Source organism: Salmo trutta, chromosome 3, assembly GCF_901001165.1.
Source record: "Salmo trutta chromosome 3, fSalTru1.1, whole genome shotgun sequence".
Classification (NCBI taxonomy): Eukaryota; Metazoa; Chordata; class Actinopteri; order Salmoniformes; family Salmonidae; genus Salmo; species Salmo trutta.
Window position 1 is genome coordinate 19,533,586 of NC_042959.1, and position 21,891 is coordinate 19,555,476.

Here is a 21,891-nt window from a genome sequence, read left to right on the forward strand (position 1 = left end):
ACATTTCTTCAAATCAATCCCATATACTATGTTCTTACAAAAAAGGTTTTAAATTCTCCAATACAACCAATATAAAAAAAGTCAAACGCTTTTCAAAGATGCCCTCTGGTGGTCAAACTTGCACTAACTAGCATTAATGGCAACAATGGCTGACACTTAAATAACGTGCAATAGAATTCTGCGGCAGCCCGCAAGGTGTGCTGCAGTATGATGCAACTTTTACAGGAAGAACAGCTACTCAGGAACATTCAATGTCATCTTGGTACGCAACTCCAGTGTATATTTGGCCTTGTGTTTTAGGTTATTGTCCTGCTGAGAGGTAAATTCGCCTCCCAGTGTCTGTTGGAATGCCGACTGAACCACATTTTCCTCAAGGATTTTTCCTGTGCTTAGCTCTATTACGTTACTTTTTATCCTAAACACTCCCTTGTCCGTGCCAATGACAAGCATACCTACAACATGATGCAGCCACCATCATGCTTGAAAATATGAAGAGTGGTACTCAGTGATGTGTTGTGTTGGATTTAAACATAAAGTTTATTTCTTTGCCACATTTTTTGCAGTTTTACGTTTGTGCCTTAGGATGGATGAACAACATTGTAGTTACTCCACAATACTAACCTAAATGACATAGTGAAAAGAAGGAAGCCTGTAAAGAATACAAATATTCCAAAATGTGCATCCTGTTTGCAATATCACAACCATTAAACTCTGTAACTGTTTTAAAGTCATCATTGGCCTCATGGTGAAATCCGTGAGCGGTTTCCTTCCTCTCCTGCAAATGAGTTAGGAAGGACGCATGTATCTTTGTAGTGACTGGGTGTATTGATACACTATCCAACTTGTAATGAATAACTTCACCATGCTCAAAGAGATATTCTATGTCTGCTTTAATTATTTTTCACCTGTCTACCAATAGCTGCCCTTCTTTGCGAGGCATTGGAAAACCTTCCTTGTCTTTGTGGTTGAATCTGTGTTTGAAATTCATTGCTAAACGGAGGGACCTTAGAGATAATTATAGGTGTGGGGTACAGAGAGGAGGTAGTCATTCACAAATCATGTTAAACACTATTATTGCACACAGAGTGAGTCCATGCAACTTATTATGTGACTTGTTAAGAACCTTTTTACTCCTGAACTTATTTAGGTTTACCGTAACAAAACGGGTTGAATACTTATTGACTCAAGACATTTCATGTTTTCATTTTTAATTAATTTGTAAAAATGTCTAAAAACATAACTCCAATTTGACATTATTGGGTACTGTGTGTAGGCCATTATTGGGTACTGTAAATTCAGCCTGTAACACAATTTTGGGGGGAAAAAGTCAAAGGGTGTGAATACTTTCTGAAGGCAAAATGGCTGCTGCATGTCCAGTAGCTAATGGGGATCCTAATAACCTAAACTAAACAGGGGGATAATTGACATTCTATTGCTCTACATCCACAGCTTTTGCAATTTCTACAACTTCCTTTTCCTTGTTATTTTCTTTGTCAACACCCAATGGTGTATTATGAATAGGTCACATAGATTTTTTGTCAATTTGCTGTTCTGTTAGTAAGAACACAGTCCAGGTGTCAGTGTCAATATTTTCTTTAACAGGAAGTGGTGGTTGGATATGTCACATTAAATGTTATGCAGAGTTTCTATTTACAGTAAGTTTCAATATATTTCTATGGATGTTGTCATGTTGCCCACACATGTGTTTCCTGAAAATCAGGTGACCTAATTGTTCCTCTGTAGAATAACAGTTCACAGCGTTCTGCTGTTAGGGGCAGTGGAACACCAGCTAGATAGAGAGAAACAATATGTGAGTTAACTGTACACATTCCTTCAAGAACTACTGCTATGTGGTGGAATCCACAGAGAGGGAAAAAGAAGAAATACACAAAGCAAGAATACAACTATTTAATACAGGCCTATATATTAAGGCCTTTAATACAGGCCTTGGCCTATGACTTGAAACAATATCTTGAATGATCAATTAACTCACAGCTCTTTGCAAAGATATTCTAGTATTAGAATGAGGGAGGTGGCACTGACTGATTTCTTTCCTGGCTGTCAAGATGAAAAGAGAGCGTCTCACTAGGGCGTGAGGCATCTGTGGATGTGCAGGTCCTATACTGCTTACCATATCAAACCGTGGCATTCCTCCACAGAGGTATAGCTCCATACAACCCCTATTTCAATTAACGGGCACGATCAATTCTGAAATTTTTGATATTTCCACCAGAGTTTTCCCCTCTCCTCAGTCGTCTAGCCTCGATGCTGGAGGGGTCCAACACATCAACAGGGGCACACTGCCTGCCCTCCAGGACATTTACAGCCACCCGAGCCACGGCCTGTACCATCTAGAAGGCGGAGACAGTACAGGTAAATCAAAGCTGGGACCAAGAAACTGAAAAACAGCTTCTATCTCCAGGCCATCAGACTGTTAAACAGTCATCACAGGCCGGCCTCCGCCCAGGACCCTGCCCTGAACTTAGTCACTGTTACTAGCCGGCTACCACCCTGTACTCTGCCCTGCACCTTAGACTCCTGCCCTATGTACATAGTTATTGAACATTGGTCACTTTAATAATGTTTACATACTGTTTTACCCACTTCATATGTATATACTGTATTCTATTCATGGCTCATCCTATATAACTACTGCTGTACACCTTTTCTATTCATATACTGTCCATACGGTCTATACACACCTACATATAGAATCACTTTATATACAAACGTATGTGGACACCCCTTCAAATCAGTGGATTCTGCTATTTCAGCCACACCCGTTGCTGACAGGTGTATAAAATCGAGCACATGGCCATGCAATCTCCATAGCAATATTCATGGGAGAATGGCCTGACTGAAAAGCTCAGTAACTTTCAACGTGGCACCGTCATTGGATGCCACCTTTCCAACAAGTCAGTTCGTCAAATTTCTGCCCTGCTAGAGCTGCCCTGGTCGACTAAGTGCTGTTATTGTGAAGTGGAAACATCTATGAGCAACAATAGCTCAGCCACGAAGTGGTAGGTCACACAAGCTCACAGAACGGGAACTCAGTCCTGAAGCGCGTAGCGCGTAAAAACCGTCTGTCCTCAGTTGCAACACTCACTACAGATTTCCAAACTGCCTCTGGAAGCAATGTCAGCACAATAACTGTTCGTCGGGAGCTTCGTGAAATTAGTTTCCATGGCCGAGCAGCCACACACAGGCCTAAGATCACCATGCGCAATGCCAATGGCGCCAGCTGGAGTGGTGTAAACCTCGCCACCATCGGATTCTGGAGCACCATCTGGCAGTCCGACGGACAAATCTGGGTTTGGCGGATGCCAGGAGAATGCTACATGCCCTAATACATAGTGCCACCTGTAGAGTTTTGTGGAGGAAGAATAATGGTCTGATGCTGTTTTTCATGGTACAGGCCCCTTAGTTCCAGTTAAGGGAAATCTTAATGCTACAGCATACAATGACATTCTAGACGATTCTATGCTTCCAACTTTGTGGCAACAGTTTGGTGAAGGCCCTTTCCTGTTTCAGCATGACAATGCCCCGTGCACAAAGCGAGGTTCCAACAGAAATGGTTTGTCGAAATCTGGGTGGATGAACTTGACTGGCCTGCACAGAGCCCTGAACTCAACCCATCAAACACCTTGGAATTAATTGGAATGCCAACTGCGAGCCAATGCCCAACCTCACAAATGCTCTTGTGGCTGAATGGAAGCAAGTCCCAGCAGAAATGTTCCAACAACTAGTGGAAAGCCTTCCCAGAAGAGTGGATGCTGTTATGGCCGCAAAGGGGGGACCAACTCCATATAAATAGCCATGACTTTGGAATGAGATTTTCAACGAGCAGGTGTCCACATACTTTTGGTCATGTAATGTATCTGGCATTGCTCGTTCTGATATTTCTTAATTCCTTTCTTTTAATTTTGGGGATTTGTGTGTATTGTTTTGCATTGTTAGGTATTACTTCACTGTTGGAGCTAGATGTTAGAGTGAGGGAAAAAAGTATTTGATCCCCTGCTGATTTTGTAAGTTTGCCCACTGACAAAGAAATTATCAGTCTACAATTTTAATGGTAGGTTTATTTTAACAGTGAGAGACAGAATAACAACAAATAAATCCAGAAAAACGAATGTCAAAAATGTTATAAATTGATTAGCATTTTAATGAGGGAAATAAGTATTTGACCCCTCTGCAAGACATGACTTAGTACTTGGTGGCAAAACACTTGTTGGCAATCAGAGGTCAGACGTTTCTTGTAGTTGGCCACCAGGTTTGCACACATCTCAGGAGGGATTTTGTCCCACTCCTCTTTGCAGATCTTCTCCAAGTCATTAAGGTTTCGAGGCTGACGTTTGGCAACTCGAACCTTCAGCTCCCTCCACAGATTTTCTATGGGATTAAGGTCTGGAGACTGGCTAGGCCACTCCAGGACCTTAATGTGCTTCTTCTTGAGCCACTCCTTTGTTGCCTTGGCTGTGTGTTTTGGGTCATTGTCATGCTGGAATACCCATCCATGACCCATTTTCAATGCCCTGGCTGAGGGAAGGAGGTTCTCACCCAAGATTTGACAAGACATGGCCCCGTCCATCGTCCCTTTGATGCGGTGAAGTTGTCCTGTCCCCTTAGCAGAAAAACACCCCCAAAGTATAATGTTTCCACCTCCATGTTTGACGGTGGGGACATAGGCAGCATTCCTCCTCCTCCAAACACGGCGAGTTGAGTTGATGCCAAAGAGCTCCATTTTGGTCTCATTTGACCACAACACTTTCACCCAGTTGTCCTCTGAATCATTCAGATGTCCATTGGCAAACTTCAGACGGGCATGTATATGTGCTTTCTTGAGCAGGGGGACCTTGCAGGCGCTGCAGGATTTCAGTCCTTCACGGCGTAGTGTGTTACCAATTGTTTTCTTGGTGACTATGGTCCCACCTGCCTTGAGATCATTGACAAGATCCTCCCGTGTAGTTCTGGGCTGATTCCTCACCGTTCTCATGATCATTGCAACTCCACGAGGTGAGATCTTGCATAGAGCCCCAGGCCGAGGGAGATTGACAGTTCTTTTGTGTTTCTTCCATTTGCGAATAATCGCACCAACTGTTGTCACCTTCTCACCAAGCTGCTTGGCGATGGTCTTGTAGCCCATTCCAGCCTTGTGTAGGTCTACAATCTTGTCCCTGACATCCTTGGAGAACTCTTTGGTCTTGGCCATGGTGGAGAGTTTGGAATCTTATTGATTGCTTCTGTGGACAGGTGTCTTTTATACAGGTAACAAACTGAGATTAGGAGCACTCCCTTTAAGAGTGTGCTCCTAATCTCAGCTCGTTACCTGTATAAAAAACACCTGGGAGCCAGAAATCTTTCTGATTGAGAGGGGGTCAAATACTTATTTCCCTCATTAAAATGAAAATCAATTTATAACATTTTTGACATGTGTTTTTCTGGATTTTTTTGTTGTTATTCTGTCTGTCACTGTTCAAATAAACCTACCATTAAAATTATAGACTGATCATTTCTTTGTCAGTGGGCAAACGTACAAAATCAGCAGGGGATCAAGTACTTTTTTCCCCTCACTGTATCACAGATGCAGAATTTCACTGCACCTGTGATAACATCTGTAAAATATGTGTAAGCGACCAATAAAATGTGATGTGATTTGTTGCCCCTTTCTCTCTCTCACCTCTTTCTCTCTTGCCTTTCTCTCTCTCGTTTCTTGCCTCTCTCTCGCCTCTCTCGCTAGGAAATTTACTGTGCATGTGTGGTCACTCACATAGCCACTCCATCGTCGCCTGGTGCTGTCCACTCTCCTCTGTGCTGAAATTAGCCATGCGTTTCTACAGGGTTTTGACAGGGTTTCGAAAGTGGTTTCTACAGGGTACTGACAGTGGTTTCTACAGGGTACGGGTGCTCCCATTGTCACTGTGTTCAAAGCAAAGATTGTTACTTCTATTGTCCTCTCTCCTACGTACCTATCTGAATGGAGGGAAGGTGGGCCAGACACCTGGCGGAGAATGCAAGAGATCCCATTTATGTCCCGTCATCAAAACTGATCTGCTAGAGAGGACAGAAGAGGCAGGGGAGTACAAGTGTACAACTTCATTAGCGAGGTGTGTGTGTGTGGTCGTGACAGCTGAGCACTTCAATCCACTCATAAAGGAAGAAACAACCACGTGAAAAGATTGGTGGTGTGTCTCAAATGGCGCCCTTATCTCTAACACACAATGCCATCTCTGTGTTACCCTTCCCTCTTCATTCTTTCCATCATTGCCTATTGAGATCACAACTTTCTATATGAATCAAATGCTTCTAGGTATTTCATATTTTGACCTTTCTCCTTCCTGGTTTGTATTGTGTAATATGCCTGATGCCCAGAGGACAGAGGAGACATACAGAAAATCAAGGTCAGAAAGTGGAAAGGCTAGGCCATTCATTAAGTGCTATTCACAAAGATGTCTGTATTTTTACTCATTAATAAGCTACTCGTCACTCTTTTCTTGCTATTGCAAAGGTCATAACCTTTCTGAGAACCAATTGTTTGAGGATACTGATGTCTGCTTTATATAAGCTATAACAGCGTCTGAAAGGATAAATGCTAATTTTATCATTCCTGAGAATGTGAACTAAATATCTTCTGTCTGACCAAAGAGCAAAATGTAGATGTTGCGTGCTAACTGCAGTCATTGATATACAGTATTTTCTTGTTAACACTATGACTGATTTGCTTCATAGTATTTATACCATATATAACTATGCAGATTAGAACCTTGTATGTAATTAAAATACAATGCAATTGTTTTGGATTATATTCCAATGTTATATGTGTTGGTGTTTGACATCATTCTCATTGGGCATGCTATTCTGGTTCCTTCAGTAAGTCATTGCGTTGATTGGGAGGAAATGCTTATGGCCTTCAGAATGCAGAATCACAAGGCTGGCAGCCTCCCGGTGCTCAGGTTCAGGTTATAATGTCGAGAGCAATTTGTTGCTAAGAGCACAAGTTCTCAAGTGGAATGCAGCAGTGCTGAATAGGTCAGGAGTGGTACAGCGGTATGGCTTAGCCCGTAATCCAATATGAAAGATATTGCTCTCTCACACAGAGCTCTCAATAACATAATACTCCCTGACGCTAGTCCCAATGAAATAACACAACAAGAATGAACAATGTTGGGCCACTGGCTGAAATCAATGTGCATAAAAGGCATCACAAGACAGGCCAGCTGGTTGGTCAGACAGACTGAAAGCGTGTCAGATTCCACAGAACAATTCCGTTCGGTCTGTTGCTGTGGCTGGTGTACACAAGCAAAACATTCTCTCCAGCAGCAGTGACATTTCCCATGCCAAATCTGCTTGTAGGAATATGATTAACATGACTCGACAAACACATTCAACAACATATATGGTATACTTGAAAGTGACCCACAAAGGCAGCTAATTGTTTAATTTCTAGGGAACCACATTGCCTTGTTCGTGAGCTACATGGTGACAACAAAGGTCAGATGTATACATGTTTCCATTTGGGACTGTAACATCTTATATAATTCTGGGTTTTGTGGCACTTAACATAAATACAACATAATCGAACCAGCAGAACTAGTACACATATAAAATTGGTCCGTCCCTAAGGCAAACCATGACTTTATCATTAGCCTGCGGAATGTACATGATTGTGGAAAGTAACACGATTTGATGGCACTTAACTGCAGGATTATATCCATCAATTGCTCATGAACAAGTTCCACCCCAAGTTAATGAGATCCTGATACATGCCACAAATTGAGGAAGGAGGAAGCTGAACTGGAAGAGCATCCTATTTGGCTACTGCGCTGTTGCGTCTTTGACAGACCGATGGACAGACAGACTGATTGGCAACATCGACAGAGAGACAGACAGATAGACCTAACTTCACTATCTATCCACTTTAGGCACCTCCAAACGAAAGCTGCTTGATTTCCCAGAAGTGAAAAGATAGCCGCCTCAGAACAATAAAAGCTTGTCACAACATGCTAGGGACGGGATGCGTCTTCAACTTCAGCTTTCATCTATCAGTGTTGTCTGTGGAGTAGCACTGTTTTGCTTTGTTTACTTTCCATCTTGTTGAAGAAGAGGTCGTGTTGAGACACAGGTTATTTCAACCACATGGATTGTGTCATATCACTGTCCAGCATATCAGGCCAGGCTAGGTGACCTTTAATCTGCCTGAGCTACAAACTTGTTCACCCAATTGATCTAATTTGAGTGTCATGGCAACTTTTGCGACATCCCCCCCCCCCCCCCCATTTTGCACTCCAAAACATTGTACACAACCGCCTGGTATTTGTGCCTTGGATCTCAGGTTACACAGAGCACCGTGTAATAATCAGAATATCTCTCCACAAATATTGGCTTCATTTCCCCTCGCTCTTGCATAAGCCCTACAGTGGCGAATCGGCGAGCATAAACAAAATGATTGTGGATTTACCGAATTGTGCTCCGTCAACCATGTCGCCTCTTTCCCCCTTCTTTTGTTGTCTCACATCGCTCATTTGTTCCTACCCTCTGTGTTGATGTCGGCTGTCATAAACAGCAGTGTGATTGTGCTCTACATTGAGTCGGGCTAGATTGATTCCCCGAGATCTAATTTTTGCTATTGGGGCTTAGCTAACTGTGTTTGCATGCAATGAACTGCCTGACGCAACTTCTTCGGTAAACAGACAGTTATACATTATGCTGTTTGGTTTTATTAACAAAGCAGATCATTATACTGTACATCACAGTGGTAATAAGGTGCAAATTGGGTTGGGCTTGGCCTGGTAATGCATTTTGAGGAATGGGTTCGGAGGGCTTTGGTAGTGTTAGTAATTCTCCATTTATTCTGTTGCAGATCAGAGAAATAGCTACCTCACTTCACCTTGGCAGAGCCGCCTTGGGCAGTACGCATCGGCCCTAATCGAGGGTTTTCTCCAACTCAATACAAATGACATTAATATGCATGCTATTATTGCTTTGAATCATTATCAAAAAGGCGGAAGAAATCATTGAATTATGACCCTTTAACGCAAAAAAATGCTCAATGCATTTTGTTTTACTGACAGTCTGGCGGCGAGAAGAAGTGATGCTAATGTCATAATCTGGCTGTGATCGGGGGGGGGTCGGCCCCTGCCCCCATCTGACAAACAGTCTCATCTGCACTGGATCATTTGCTGTCTCCTGATACGTTTGTGGTTTATAGCCAATTATCTCCTGCGATCCATTATCGATTACAGTGTTATCTTTCTTGCATTGCTTAATCTTTTAGCGTTGCTACAGCAGGCTGTGTGGGGCCTAGAAGAACACTGCTAGAACAAAGGAGCAGGACATAGGATGGATGATTCTTCCTTTGCCTGTAAATTAATGTGATACACATTCTAGCATTTAGTGTTACAAAAAAGAGGGCCGTGTTGATTGTCTCATGAATAGATTCTCCAAAGAAATAACCAGGAAAAATAGAGACAATGATGGAGACAATGATTTTCTCCATATCCAATCATATTGTGGAGAGGATTTTCTTTCCTCAGAGACAATGAAACCAATACCACCAATGACTTTTTTGTGTTATTTTGATGTGTGATTCGTCATCTGTTGGTATGGCATGGGACCATGTATGTTGTCTGTCTTTTCTGACTGATTTTTCTTCTGTTTCCTAGCTGGGTGAACAACTTTGGCCATGAAGGACTGGGCCTCCTCTTGGATGCATTGGATAAGTTGCTGGATAAGAAACAGTAAGCATCTCACATTACAATGACTTCTCGTCTCTCAATACGCCCTCAATACTGTCTAAATCTATTCTTCTCTGCCGTATTCTCATTCCTGTCCTTTCGCCTGTCTTTTTCAGGCCAGAAAGTATAGACAAAAGGAACCAGCACAAGCTGATCCAGTGTCTCAAGGCCTTCATGAACAATAAGGTTTGTACGGGTTGGATTGGTCCGAGGCCTTCATGAACAAGAAGGTTTGTATGGGTTGGATTGGTACGAGGCCTTCATGAACAATGCAGTTTGTACGGGTTGGGTTTGTCCAAGGCCTTCATGAACAATACGGTTTGTACGGGTTGGGTTGGTCCAAGGCCTTCATGAACAATACGGTTTGTACGGGTTGGGTTGGTCCAAGGCCTTCATGAACAATAAAGTTTGTACGGGTTGGGTTTGTCCAAGGCCTTCATGAACAATACGGTTTGTACGGGTTGGGTTGGTCCAAGGCCTTCATGAACAATAAGGTTTGTACGGGTTGGGTTGATCCAAGGCTTTCATTCAAAAAGTTTTACGTTCAGCAGTTTTTCTCGATTCTTCACTGTTTTCAGAAAGCCATATATCAGGATTCAATTGGTACCCAACGTGGGCCCTCAACCACTTGAACAATCATTGTGATCCTTAAATTTCAATGGCAAATCTGAAACAAAAGTATTATTCACATTGAGTGGTAGAAATCAAATGAATGAAACGTGATAATGCTTTATACCGAGTAGGTATTCTTCTCAAAATCCTGTATGGTGAAACCAGGTTGGCCGTTTTTCCTATCTAGAATGGATGGACTGTGACGAGAGCTATTATGGACAAGTAAAGCGGAGCTAATTTGCCATATTCAACCCATTGCCATCAAGTATTTAATTATTCTTTTTTGGGAAGCAGCACTGTCTCATCTTTGGAAAGTGAGGATGGATGAGCTATTGATATTGCTACCCTTTAACAAAATCCCAATATATGTTCAAGTATACTTGAGTCTAAGATAGATTTAAAGTTAGGGGAGGACTATAAGTATTTGTCCCCACAGTCCTGACTTGGCTCAATTCATTATAATCTCCATTTTCCCTTGCAGTATGGACTGCAAAGGATTCTGGGAGATGAGCGAAGCTTGCTTCTCCTGGCCAGGGCCATTGACCCAAAACAGACCAGTATGATGACAGAGATCGTCAAGATCCTCTCAGCTATCTGCATCATTGGAGAGGAAAACATGTAAGTTCACTGCAACATTCAACACTAATCTAGCATTATAATATCCTCAATTTCACACTTCTCTCAGTGCCAGCCATTGTCTTCATCCCCACTTCTCCCCCCTAGCAACCCTCGTTTCAATAATCACATTAAGGAAATACATTTGTAGACAACCTGTCACTGGCCCTAACATAATACATTCTGGGCACTCATGTTACATTTGCAGAGAGGACTTTGAGATGTACCGGAGCTCCGTCGGTTAACATGTTCTGATTTAGCAGTTTGGGCTGTGTAATGTATTTCAGTGCTCAGTGTTGTTGGCCATGAACACACAGTTTGGCTGACAGATTATACATTGAATCCAGGGGAGCTCTTTTGTATTGAGCTGGACTAAAATAACAACGGGACTTCAAAGTAGCTCTGCATGCAGCGGAGGAAAATAAACAAATGGACATATACGAGAATCTAGTTAAAACTGTTTCTTACATATCAGCCCATGCCGAATGTCTCTGTGTGACCGTGGTTTTGGCCCCTGCTATGTTTAATCTAGGAATGTAAAATTACTCGCCTGAAATTAAGTACTAACTAAGCTGCCCTCATACTCAATTTCCAATATACTTAAAGAAAAACACAGACACATACACACGTGTGGGCATGCTTAAACAGCCCTGTTTAAGCATGCACAGCTGATTGACAGGAAATAGAGCTGAGGCCTCACTTTCCGGGGAAAAAAAGTCAAGGGTTGGGTGGTGCTGGGTCGGTAGTTTCCTCTGCATCTTCCCTCTCTTTGCTCCTCTGCCAGACTATTTTGGAGCAAGGGGGGAAGATCACAGGCATGGCTCGGTCGTGAGCCATCCTCCCTCCCTGAGGACCCACGAACGCTTCACCGCCCTGGATGGCAAAGAGGAGAGAAACAGAAAAAAGAAGGTGCTGAAAAATAAATATAAAACAAGAGCTCTCGCGATCTCCCTCCCTTTCTTTCTTTCTCTCTCTCTCTCTCTCTCTCTCTCTCTCTCTCTCTCTCTCTCTCTCATCTCTCTCTCTCATCTCTCTCTCTCCTCTCTCTCCTCTCTCTCTCTCTCTCTCTCTCTCTCTCTCTCCTCTCTCTCTCTCTCTCTCTCTCTCTCTCTCTCTCTCTCTCTCTCTCTCTTTTTTTTTCTTTCTTTCTTTCTTTTCTCCTGTGTATAGAAGATAAAAGCTTGACAGCAAACCATTTCCAACCCCGATGAGAGGCCCCGGCGACTGATGGCGTGATAAAGCGCATCCAGATAAAGAAGGGGCTCGGCATCCAAAAACTTTTGTTTGCTGTTTACTAAAGTGGCTATTTAAACTGTCTTCACCTACTTGTGTTGCAGCACCTTTGTGCAGGCGCATAGCAGTGGGAGGCTTTCGTTTGAAATTGCCCAAATCACTATTCACTAAGTTGCCGTGAGCCCTTGTAAACAGTCTAATTTGCTTTCACAACAATATGTGTTTTTATAAAGTAGTCCTGTAGCATTCTCCCTGCAATAAATTGCTCCTGCCCTGGCATCACAAACTGCATTTTATTATGAATAGCTTTTACAATGGATAATATCAGCTATACAGGCTTCCTCTGAACAGTACCAGAGCAATGAACATTAAGCAGATCAATTGGATACCTAGAATGCACGGGGTTGCAAACAATGGAACGTCCCCATAGAACGTCCCTGACAAAGACAAGGGGACAGATTAGATGATATGTGAGGTGGAGGTGTGAGTAAATGTCCTGGTGGTAGGGCGATAAAGGCGTTTGTTGACTTTTCAGTCTTTTTGTTTTCTCTCAGCCTGGATAAGATCCTGGCTGCCATGACGATTGCGGCGGAGAGGAATAACAAGGAGAGATTTTCTCCGATAGTGGAGGGACTGGAGAATCACGAGGCCCAACAGCTCCAGGTCAGCATTTTATAACCCCTTTTGGACACACACACACACACACACACACACACACACAGTCACAAATTCTCACTTTGTGCAAATCCCATTGACAAAAATGTGATTTATGTGTGACATTGAGTCATGTACACCTTTTTCACATCTTTCCATAATAACCTCATAAATATCCACTTCCATCCACAACACTCTTTCAGCCTGCCCCTTACGGAGTAGCCCATGGTGCGATGACTGTGTTATTTCAATGCTAGTCTGCTTGGATTTGAGTCATACATCAATATTCTGTTTATCAACCCTTCCAAGTTTTATCCATGACCTCCACCTGTAGGCCTCTGAGGCAAGTTGTGGAAAGAAACATATTTTTAAGCTCACATATATGCACATCACACATAACAAAGTCAAATCATTCGAGTCTGCCATGTCATGTGCAATGGAGAGAACTCGGCTCTAGTCAGTGTCATTCTCACAAATGGCCTCTTGGCTTGGAGCCGGTGTTTGATGCAGAGGGACAGGTTGAAATTGACAGTTCTGTCACTCAGGGGTCTACTGTACCTCAGCCCCTGTCGACGGGTACACACATTTCATCTCCCTTGCCCTCCTTGCTTTGTGTCTGCTTGTCAACCTCTGGCACCTAAGCTGTTTGATGGGAGTCGACCAAGGGTTCTTTCTCCTGGTCTAATCAACACCACCTGCTTCACTAGAGGAGCTCTACCAGAACTGTTCTACTCTCTTTTGAGGACTCTTTTGAGAAGTCTTTTGAGTACTCTGAAATATAACACAATACCAGAAGAGAGATGTTGACTTCCAGAAATGTTTTTTCCCATCCTCGTAACAAATATTTTTCAGCTTTTTCTCAGTGTTGTTGAGGCGGGTCTCTGAGGACCCAGAGGAAAAGGGCAACCATGCAGCAACATACCTGTCTTTACTTCTGTTATTTTCCTTCACTGTTTCTTTCTCTGGCACTTTTTTGCAAGCAGTTTTTTTTTAATTTCATAATTAGTAAAATTGTTTGTAGATGGGGGGGACTATGGGAAGGAGATAAGGGAGGAACGGGTGATGGGGGAAGGAGGGATGAGGGAGGGTTAGGGAAGGATGGATGGATGGGGGAAGGAGGAGATGGATGGGGAAGGAGGAGATGGATGGGGAAGGAGGGATGGATGGATGGGGGAAAGAGGGATGGAGGAAGGAGGGATGGATGGGGGAAAGAGGGATGGAGGGATGGGGGAGGGGTAGGGAAGAAGGGGATGGATGGATGGGGGAAGGAGGAGATGGATGGGAGAAAGAGGGATGTATGGGTAGGGAGGGATGGAGCAAGGAGGGGAGGTATAAATCCTTGGATTGTGCTGCTTGTTTTCCCTCCTCCATAAAATGTCCGCTAATGAAAAGAGCCGCCGCTAATTGTGAAGTAAATTAAACTACCTTGCTGATGCAGAAGGTTCAAAGAAATTAGAATACTTTTTAAAAACCTTGTGATGGTGCTGTGGAGCCTGACTTTGTTAATGTGATTAAAATGGGTTTTGCCGCAGTTCGGGCTTTGCTCTCTCCACTGCAGAGAGAAAGCCAGCCTGCATCCTGACTTTAAACCGTCCCAGCAGTCCCACTTTTAATTACACTGACAAAAAAAACTCCTACGGCAAGCACGGCTCACATGACGCCCGAGCTCCCTTCGTGCACCGTCGCCAAACCCAAAAACAAGCACCACAATAAACCTCCTCGAACCAATTCCACACAACAAACATGGTCGAGGTCTGTCTGCTTCATACGATAGGAAGACAAATCTATACGTAGACAAAGAGAAGAAAACAACAACATTTGGCCCATGAAGCTCCCTCAGTCACTCATAACTCTCGAAATAGTTCTCTTCCTTTTGAAAGACTAAAGATGGGAGTAAAGAGATGGGAGTAAAGCGATGGGTGTGAAGTTAGTGAAGTTTCAGCGAGGATTCTAGTGTAGCGTCCCTGGTGGGTAGACTTCAGGCGTGGATGGCCAGCTCTTGGTCCAAGGCTCTGGAGGTCCTATTGGAGTGGTTTGATGTCTGCTATGTTGCTGCTGCCTGACACCATTGGCATGTTCTCAAAGCAACTGTCTCATCCCGTTCCACCCCACCAGTAGGGCTGGTGCAGCACAGAACAACCTTTAGAATTCTCCTTAAGCTTACTGTTTTCCCGGGGCGCGGCAGGCCTGGTGCATATGTAAAGAGTCTCCATTAGCACTGACATGTCCCCATAAACCATAACACCATATTCCCTCACTCCACTGGATTAATACAAACCTGTTCGATTCCACTGTCCCCGGGCTATAGAAAGGGGAAAAAACACATTGAAAACAAACCAATGCTGTTCATTCCAGATGGCTATTATTCCCCATCGCCAGGCGAATTCCCGCTAGTTATGTTCTCTGAGGGCATGAATTGGGCTAGCGTGATGATTTTGTGTGTGTGTGTGTGTGTGTGTGTGTGCCCCTGTGTGTGTGTGCACGGGTGTGCATGTGTTTGTCTGTAAACCTCTCACCAGGAAAAACACCTACAGGAGGAATCGGTGTGAATAACAGCCAAGCGACAGCATTCACTACGACCCGTTAAAAAAAGATGTGGGCCAACACAAACATGCCGATAGAGGTTTTCTTTCGGGTACTTTTCAAGTCAATCACAGAGATCTTTCAGTTCCCGATCGATCCACCTGTCAGAGGAACACTCCGTCTTCTCCTGGTGCAGCTCCCCGGAGCCACCTTACATCCCATTAAGGCCCATCAGCATTTTCCCTTTCCCCTCATTCTCCCGCCCCTCCATCCCTCTACACTTCCCTAATCCAATAAATCAATTACAAATGCACATCTGGTCAGTAGACTCCCCATACCTCTTCTCTTTTCCACTTCCTCTCACCTTCTACTTTTTTCTGCCTCTACACCAGACTGACTGGTGTACCGGACTTGGCACTCCGGTACCGCTTGCCGTGCGGTAGCAGAGAGAACAGTCTATGACTAGGGTGGCTGGAGACTTTGACAATTTTTAGGGCCTTCCTCTGACACCACCTGGTATAGAAGTCCTGGATGGCAGGAAGCTTGGTCCCAGTGACGTACTGGACCGTTCGCAGTACCCTCTGTAGTGCCTTGCGGTTGGAGGCCGAGCAGTTGCTATACCAGGCAGTGATGCAACCAGTCAGGATGCTCTCGATGGTGTAGCTGTATAACCTTTTGAGGATCTGAGGACCCATGCCAAATCTTTTCAGTCTCATGAGGGGGAATAGGTTTTGTCGTGCCCTCTTCACAAATGTTTTGGTGTGCTTGGACCATGTTAGTGTGTTGGTGATGTGGACACCAAGGAACTTGAAGCTCTCAACCTGCTCCACTGCAGCCCCGTCGATGACAATGGGGGCATGCTCGGTCCTCTTTTTCCTGTAGTCCACAATCATCTCATTTGTCTTGATCACGTTGAGGGAGAGGTTGTTGTCCTGGCACCTCAGAACTAGGTCTCTGACCTCCTCCCAATAGGCTGTCTCGTCATTGTCGGTGATCAGGCTTACCACTGTTGTGTCATCGGCAAACTTAATGATGGTGTTGGAGTCGTGCCTGGCTGTACAGTTATGAGTGAACAGGCAGTTCAGGAGTGGACTGAGCACGCACCCCAGAGGGGCTCCTGTGTTGAAGATCAGCATGGCGGATGTGTTGTTACCTACCCTTACCAGGATCCAGTTGCAGAGGGAGGTGTTTAGTCCAGGGTCCTTAGCTTATTGATGGGCTTTGAGGGCACTATGGTGTTGAACGCTGAGATGTAGTCAATGAATAGCATTCTCACATAGGTGTTCCTTTTGTCCATGTGGGAAAGGGCGGTGTGAAGTGCAATAGAGATTGCATCATCTGTGGATCTGTTTGGGCGGTATGCAAATTGGGTCTAGGGTTTCTGAGATAATGGTGTTGTGAGCCATGACCAGCCTTTCAAAGCACTTCATGTCTACAGACACGAGTGCTACGGGTTGGAAGTCATTTAGTCATGTTACCTTTGTGTTCTTGGGCACAGGCACAATGGTGGTCTGCTTAAAACATGTTGGTATTACAGACTCGGACAGGGAGAGGTTGGAAATGGCAGTGAAGACACTTGCCAGTTGGTCAGCGCATGCTCGCAGTTCATGTCTAGTTAATCCATCTGGCCCTCTGACCTTGTTGAAAGGTCTTACTCACATCGGCTGCAGAGAGTGTGATCACAGTCTTCCGGAACAGCTGGTGCTCTCATGCATGTTTCAGTGTTATTTGCCTTTAGGTGAGCATAGAAGTAGTTTAGCTCGTCTGGTAGGCTCGTGTCACTTGGCAGCTCCTCATCATTGCTTCACGGTGGGAACCACACATGCGGAGATCAGCCGTTCACCTAATCTGCTTCTCACAAAGATTTCCACCGGTCTAATGTCCATTGCTTGTGTTTCTTGGCCCAAGCAAGTTTATTCTTCTTATAGGTGTCCTTTAGTAGTGGTTTATTTGCAGCAATTCAACCATGAAGGCCTTATTCATGCAGTCTCCTCTGAACAGTTGATGTTGAGATGTGTCTGTTACTTGAACTTTGTGAAGCATTTATTTGGGCTGCAATTTCTGAGGCTGGTAACACTAATGAACTTATCTTCTGCAGCAGAAGTTACTCTGGGTCTTCCTTTCCTGTGGCAGTTCTCATGAGAGCCAGTGCCATCATAGCGCTTGATGGTTTTTGCGACTGCACAACGTTCAAAATAATGATGGACTGTTGATTCTCTTTGCTTATTTGAGCTGTTCTTGCCGTAATATGGACTTCTTCTGTATACCACCCTTACCCTGTCAGAACACAACTGATTGACTCAAACACGTTAAGAAGGAAAGAAATTCCACAAAATAACTTTTAACAAGGCACACCTATTAATTGAAATGCATTCCAGGTTACTACCTCATGAACCTGGTCAAGAGAATTGCAAGAGTGTGCGAAGCTGTCATCAAGGCAAAGGTTGGCTACTTTGAAGAATTTCAAATCTAAAATATATTTGTTGAAGCACTTTTGGCAGTGAGTACTTTGTTGAAGCACCTTTGGCAGCGATTACAGCCTTGAGTGTTCTTGGGTATAATGCTACAAGCTTGGCACACCTGTATTTGTAGAGTTTCTCCCATTCTTCTCTGCAGATTCTCTCAAGCTCTATCAGGTTGGATGGGGACCGTTGCTGCACATCTATTTTCAGGTCTCCCCAGAGATGTTCGTACGGGTTCAAGTCCGGGCTCTGGCTGGGCCACTCAAGGACATTCAGAGACTTGTCCCGAAGCCACTCCTGCGTTGTCTTGGCTGTGTGCTTAGGTCGTTGTCCTGTTGGAAGGTGATCTTGCCGCTAAAAAACATCTCCACAGCATGATGCTGTCACCACCATGTTTCATCGTAGGGATGGTGCCAGGTTTCCTCCAGATGTGACGCTTGGCATTAAGACCAAAGAGTTCTATCTGGTTTCACCAGAGAATTTTGTTTCTCATGGTCTGAAAGTCTTTAGGTGCCTTTTGGCAAACTCCAAGTGGGCTGTCATGTGGTTTTTACTGAGGGGAGTGGCTTCAGTCTGGTCACTCCAGCATAAAGGCCTGATTGGTGGAGTGCAGCAGAGTTGGTTGAACTTCTGGAAGGTTCTCCCATCTCCACAGAGGAACTCTAGAGCTCTCTGAGTGACCATCAGGTATTTGTTCAACTCCCTGACCATGGCCCTTCTCTCCGATTGCTCAGTTTGGCCGGACAGCCAACTCTAGGAAGAGTCTTGGTGGTTCAAAACTTCTCCCATTTAAGAATTATGTAGGCCACTGTGTTCTTGGGGAACTTTAATGCTACAGAAATGTTTTGGTACCCTCAACACAATCCTGTCTCTGATCTCTACGGACAATTCTTTCGACCTCATGGCATGGTTTCTTTTCCGACATGCCCTGTCAACTATGGGACCTCATATAGTGGGGTGTGTACCTTTCCAGATCATGTCCAATCAATTGAATTTACCACAGGTGGACTCCAATCAAGTTGTACAAACATCTCAAGGAGGATCAATGGAAACAGGATGCACCTGAGCTCAATTTCGAGTCTCATAGGAAAGGGTCTGAATACTTATGTAAATAAGGTATTTAAAAAAAATGTATACATTTGCAAAAATGTCTAAACTTGTGGGGTATTGTGTGTAGATTGCTGAGGATTTTTCATCAAGGATCTCTACGGACAATTTTAGAATAAGGCTGTAACATAACGAAATGTGGAAAAAGGGGTCTGAATACTTTGCGAATGCACTGTATACACATGAAATGTTTCACACATACTCTCCCCAAGGTCTTTTAACTCAACGGTGCCTGCTACATCATAACATAGATTGATACCATACACAGAGGCCATGCATGATAAATCACTATATCACCATTTAATTTCATGTTGATTCATGTTAAATAGAATGAATTACAAAAATATGTTCTCTCTAACGGTGTCTCTGGCATGTGTGTACATGGCAACAGGTGGCCTGCATGCAGCTGATCAACGCTCTGGTCACCTCTCCAGACGATCTGGACTTCAGGATACATCTGCGCAACGAGTTCCTCCGCTGTGGCCTCAAGAAGATCCTCCCGGTGAGTTGCAGTGCAAGGGGCTCTATGTCACACACCCAGGGGCATAGAGATACATTCAATTGGCAGTCTAGATATCATTTGTGTGTTGTTTTACATGCATAAAACCTCCTTTAGCAAGTGAGACTATAGTGAGTGGTGTATGTATACATCTGAGTTGAGGCAGATTTGGACCCTAAACTCTCTGATGAAGCAGTCCACTACACATTTTCCAGTTGGGACAATGAATGATTGACTACCCCTCCAACTCCCATTAAACAGTTAGTTTTAGTCCCTAGCCCTCCCTGCCTCTCCCTGTTTGCCTGCAAGAGACAAAGCTCCTACTGCCTCGCCTCCACATTGCTTCCATTATTATATTGGATTGTTCTAGCTCACCTCACCGCAGGCACCACCTCACTGATCACAGCTCGCCGTGGCATCATTATCAATCAGCAGACAGATCCTTGCACTCGGCATCCACTCATCCCTCATGACCTCATTTGCAGAGGGGAATTTGCCACGTGTTAATAAGTCATCTTGACTGCTTCGCTTGATTATCGCTGTCATTAGTTTAATTATCTTCATATCTGCCCCCCGATATGATGGTGTTTCCTTTACAATAATTTACAAATGCCTCATTTGAAGCTTTAATGCCAGCATTTAAACAGAAGCGGGGCACACTAATTGTGTTATGTTGTGGAGCCAATACAGTCAGGTGACCAAGAGGAAAGCTAAAATGAACCAGTTCTATGATAAAGTACTGAGAGGTTGCTATTGGCCGAGAGTCCTTGAGACCTCTCCTTTCTGTTGCATTGCATGCTAACTCCCTCTCCGAAGCAAGACGGATGGCATGCCCGAAGAGCAACGAGGTGATTGATAACTGCAGAAATTGGGTTCCATTTGGCCTGGTGCCGTCTGTAAACTCTTAACGCCAGTGATTCATAGGAAAGTTGTAAAGTGCACCGTTATAGCTCCTCGTTGAGGGAGCAGGTGTGGAGCGCTGGGTGACTCAGGTATACCAGGCCGGCAGGGAAGGAGGTGGATGGGTGTCCTAGTTCCCATACAGCTGTGACTTGGAAACCAGCATACACTTGTCTCCATTAATGGAACCAGTATAGGCTAGTACAATCAGGCTAGGTTTGGTTTATGTATGTACTGATAACACTGTATATAAATGAATCCATACTGTAGATACATCCAGTCCTCTGTTGTCTATTCATGTCTCTCTGAATTACAGGAGCTGAAAGAGACAGAGGAGCTGGACATCCAACTGAAGGTGTTCAACGAGAACAAGGAGGAGGACTCCATTGAGGTCTCCCATCGCCTCGATGACATCCGCGCCGAGATGGAATATCCTTTTGTCTGCCCGTGCCGCTGCTCCGGCCATGGAAAAAGGGCTGCTGGAAATGAGTGTATTGTGTGGGCCTCGCCAGGCTTACAGGTCTAAAGCTGGCATGGTCAGGTTCATTAGAGAAGGATTTGAGGAACTATAGTGCAATCTCCCAGCCCTATCGCTTACCAGGTAAACAGCCTCTTATTCTCTCTCTCTCACCACCATTCCTCATCTCTCAGCCGTTTCCATCAGCTCTCAACTGGCAGATGCAAGACACAGGAGGCAACTGTCAATCACTACCAGTTGTTTTGTCTTCAAAACACAGTCTGGTTATGTTATGGCCATCTATTTTAAGTCTGCTAAGATTTTTAGTGCGGTTGTTTTGGCTGAGGTCCATTTTCAGTGACCTCTACTGCTTTGTCTCCTTAATCACGTCTGTGATTAAAGTACTTTACCTTTCTTCCGTTCCCTTTTAACTAGAAATGACAAGTTGGTGTCTCCAAGTCGTCCCTCTATGTCCGCTCAACTGGAAACTTTTTGAGTGGTTAATAAAGTGAGCCCTAATTGGGTCTCGGGTTCAAGACTTGTTTTAAAGCATTCTTGGCTAGGTGCCTAAATAATTCAAGCAGCTTCTCTAAGGGCATTTGGATGTGTGAAATGCTGACATGGTAGGCAGACAGTGCAGGGCCAGACACTGTTATACAGATGTTCTCACTGCCAACCTTTGTCTCCCCAGTTCTCACAGTGCTCGAAAATATGCCACTGATTGCTGCGCTGAGTGACAGTTACTGTTGATGCTTGGTGAGAAAGAGAGAGAGCGAGAGAAGGGAAAAAAACAAACACCACACCTGGGTTAATGATGTCCTTGAGCAGGTTCACAAATTAGAGGGCCCAATGTTTGTTTCCTTGGACAATGTGGTGTTAATCTGTGCTAGCTCTCGTCTCTGACACGCACAAACTTGCACACATACACAAGTAGATTGTAGCTTGTTTTCCTTGCCTCATGAATACTAACACTGAGAGGCACGTCTCCTCTCTGTCCAGCCCAGGTCTGGGTGCTGAGGATGTGACTCCAGGCCACTAATGAATATGAATGATGCTGTGAAATAGTGATTGATTGACCCTACCACTGACTGGTCCACA

At 44.2% G+C, this 21,891-nt stretch overlaps 1 protein-coding gene across 4 annotated transcripts in view; it reads left to right on the forward strand.

The window, feature by feature from the left end:
• The window catches only part of diaph2 (diaphanous-related formin 2), a 706,015-nt gene that overhangs the window by 188,733 nt on the left and 495,391 nt on the right, over positions 1-21,891 (forward strand). For 3 of the 4 annotated variants that reach the window (XM_029725953.1, XM_029725962.1, XM_029725944.1), the window contains exons 7-12: positions 9,660-9,734; positions 9,848-9,917; positions 10,825-10,961; positions 12,746-12,854; positions 19,329-19,439; positions 20,653-20,765. In XM_029725953.1, the coding sequence (XP_029581813.1) occupies positions 9,660-9,734; positions 9,848-9,917; positions 10,825-10,961; positions 12,746-12,854; positions 19,329-19,439; positions 20,653-20,765 (615 nt within the window). Of the gene's footprint in view, positions 1-9,659; positions 9,735-9,847; positions 9,918-10,194; positions 10,226-10,824; positions 10,962-12,745; positions 12,855-19,328; positions 19,440-20,652; positions 20,766-21,891 lie in introns of those variants that run through there. The other variant, XM_029725970.1, reaches the window with a different exon arrangement.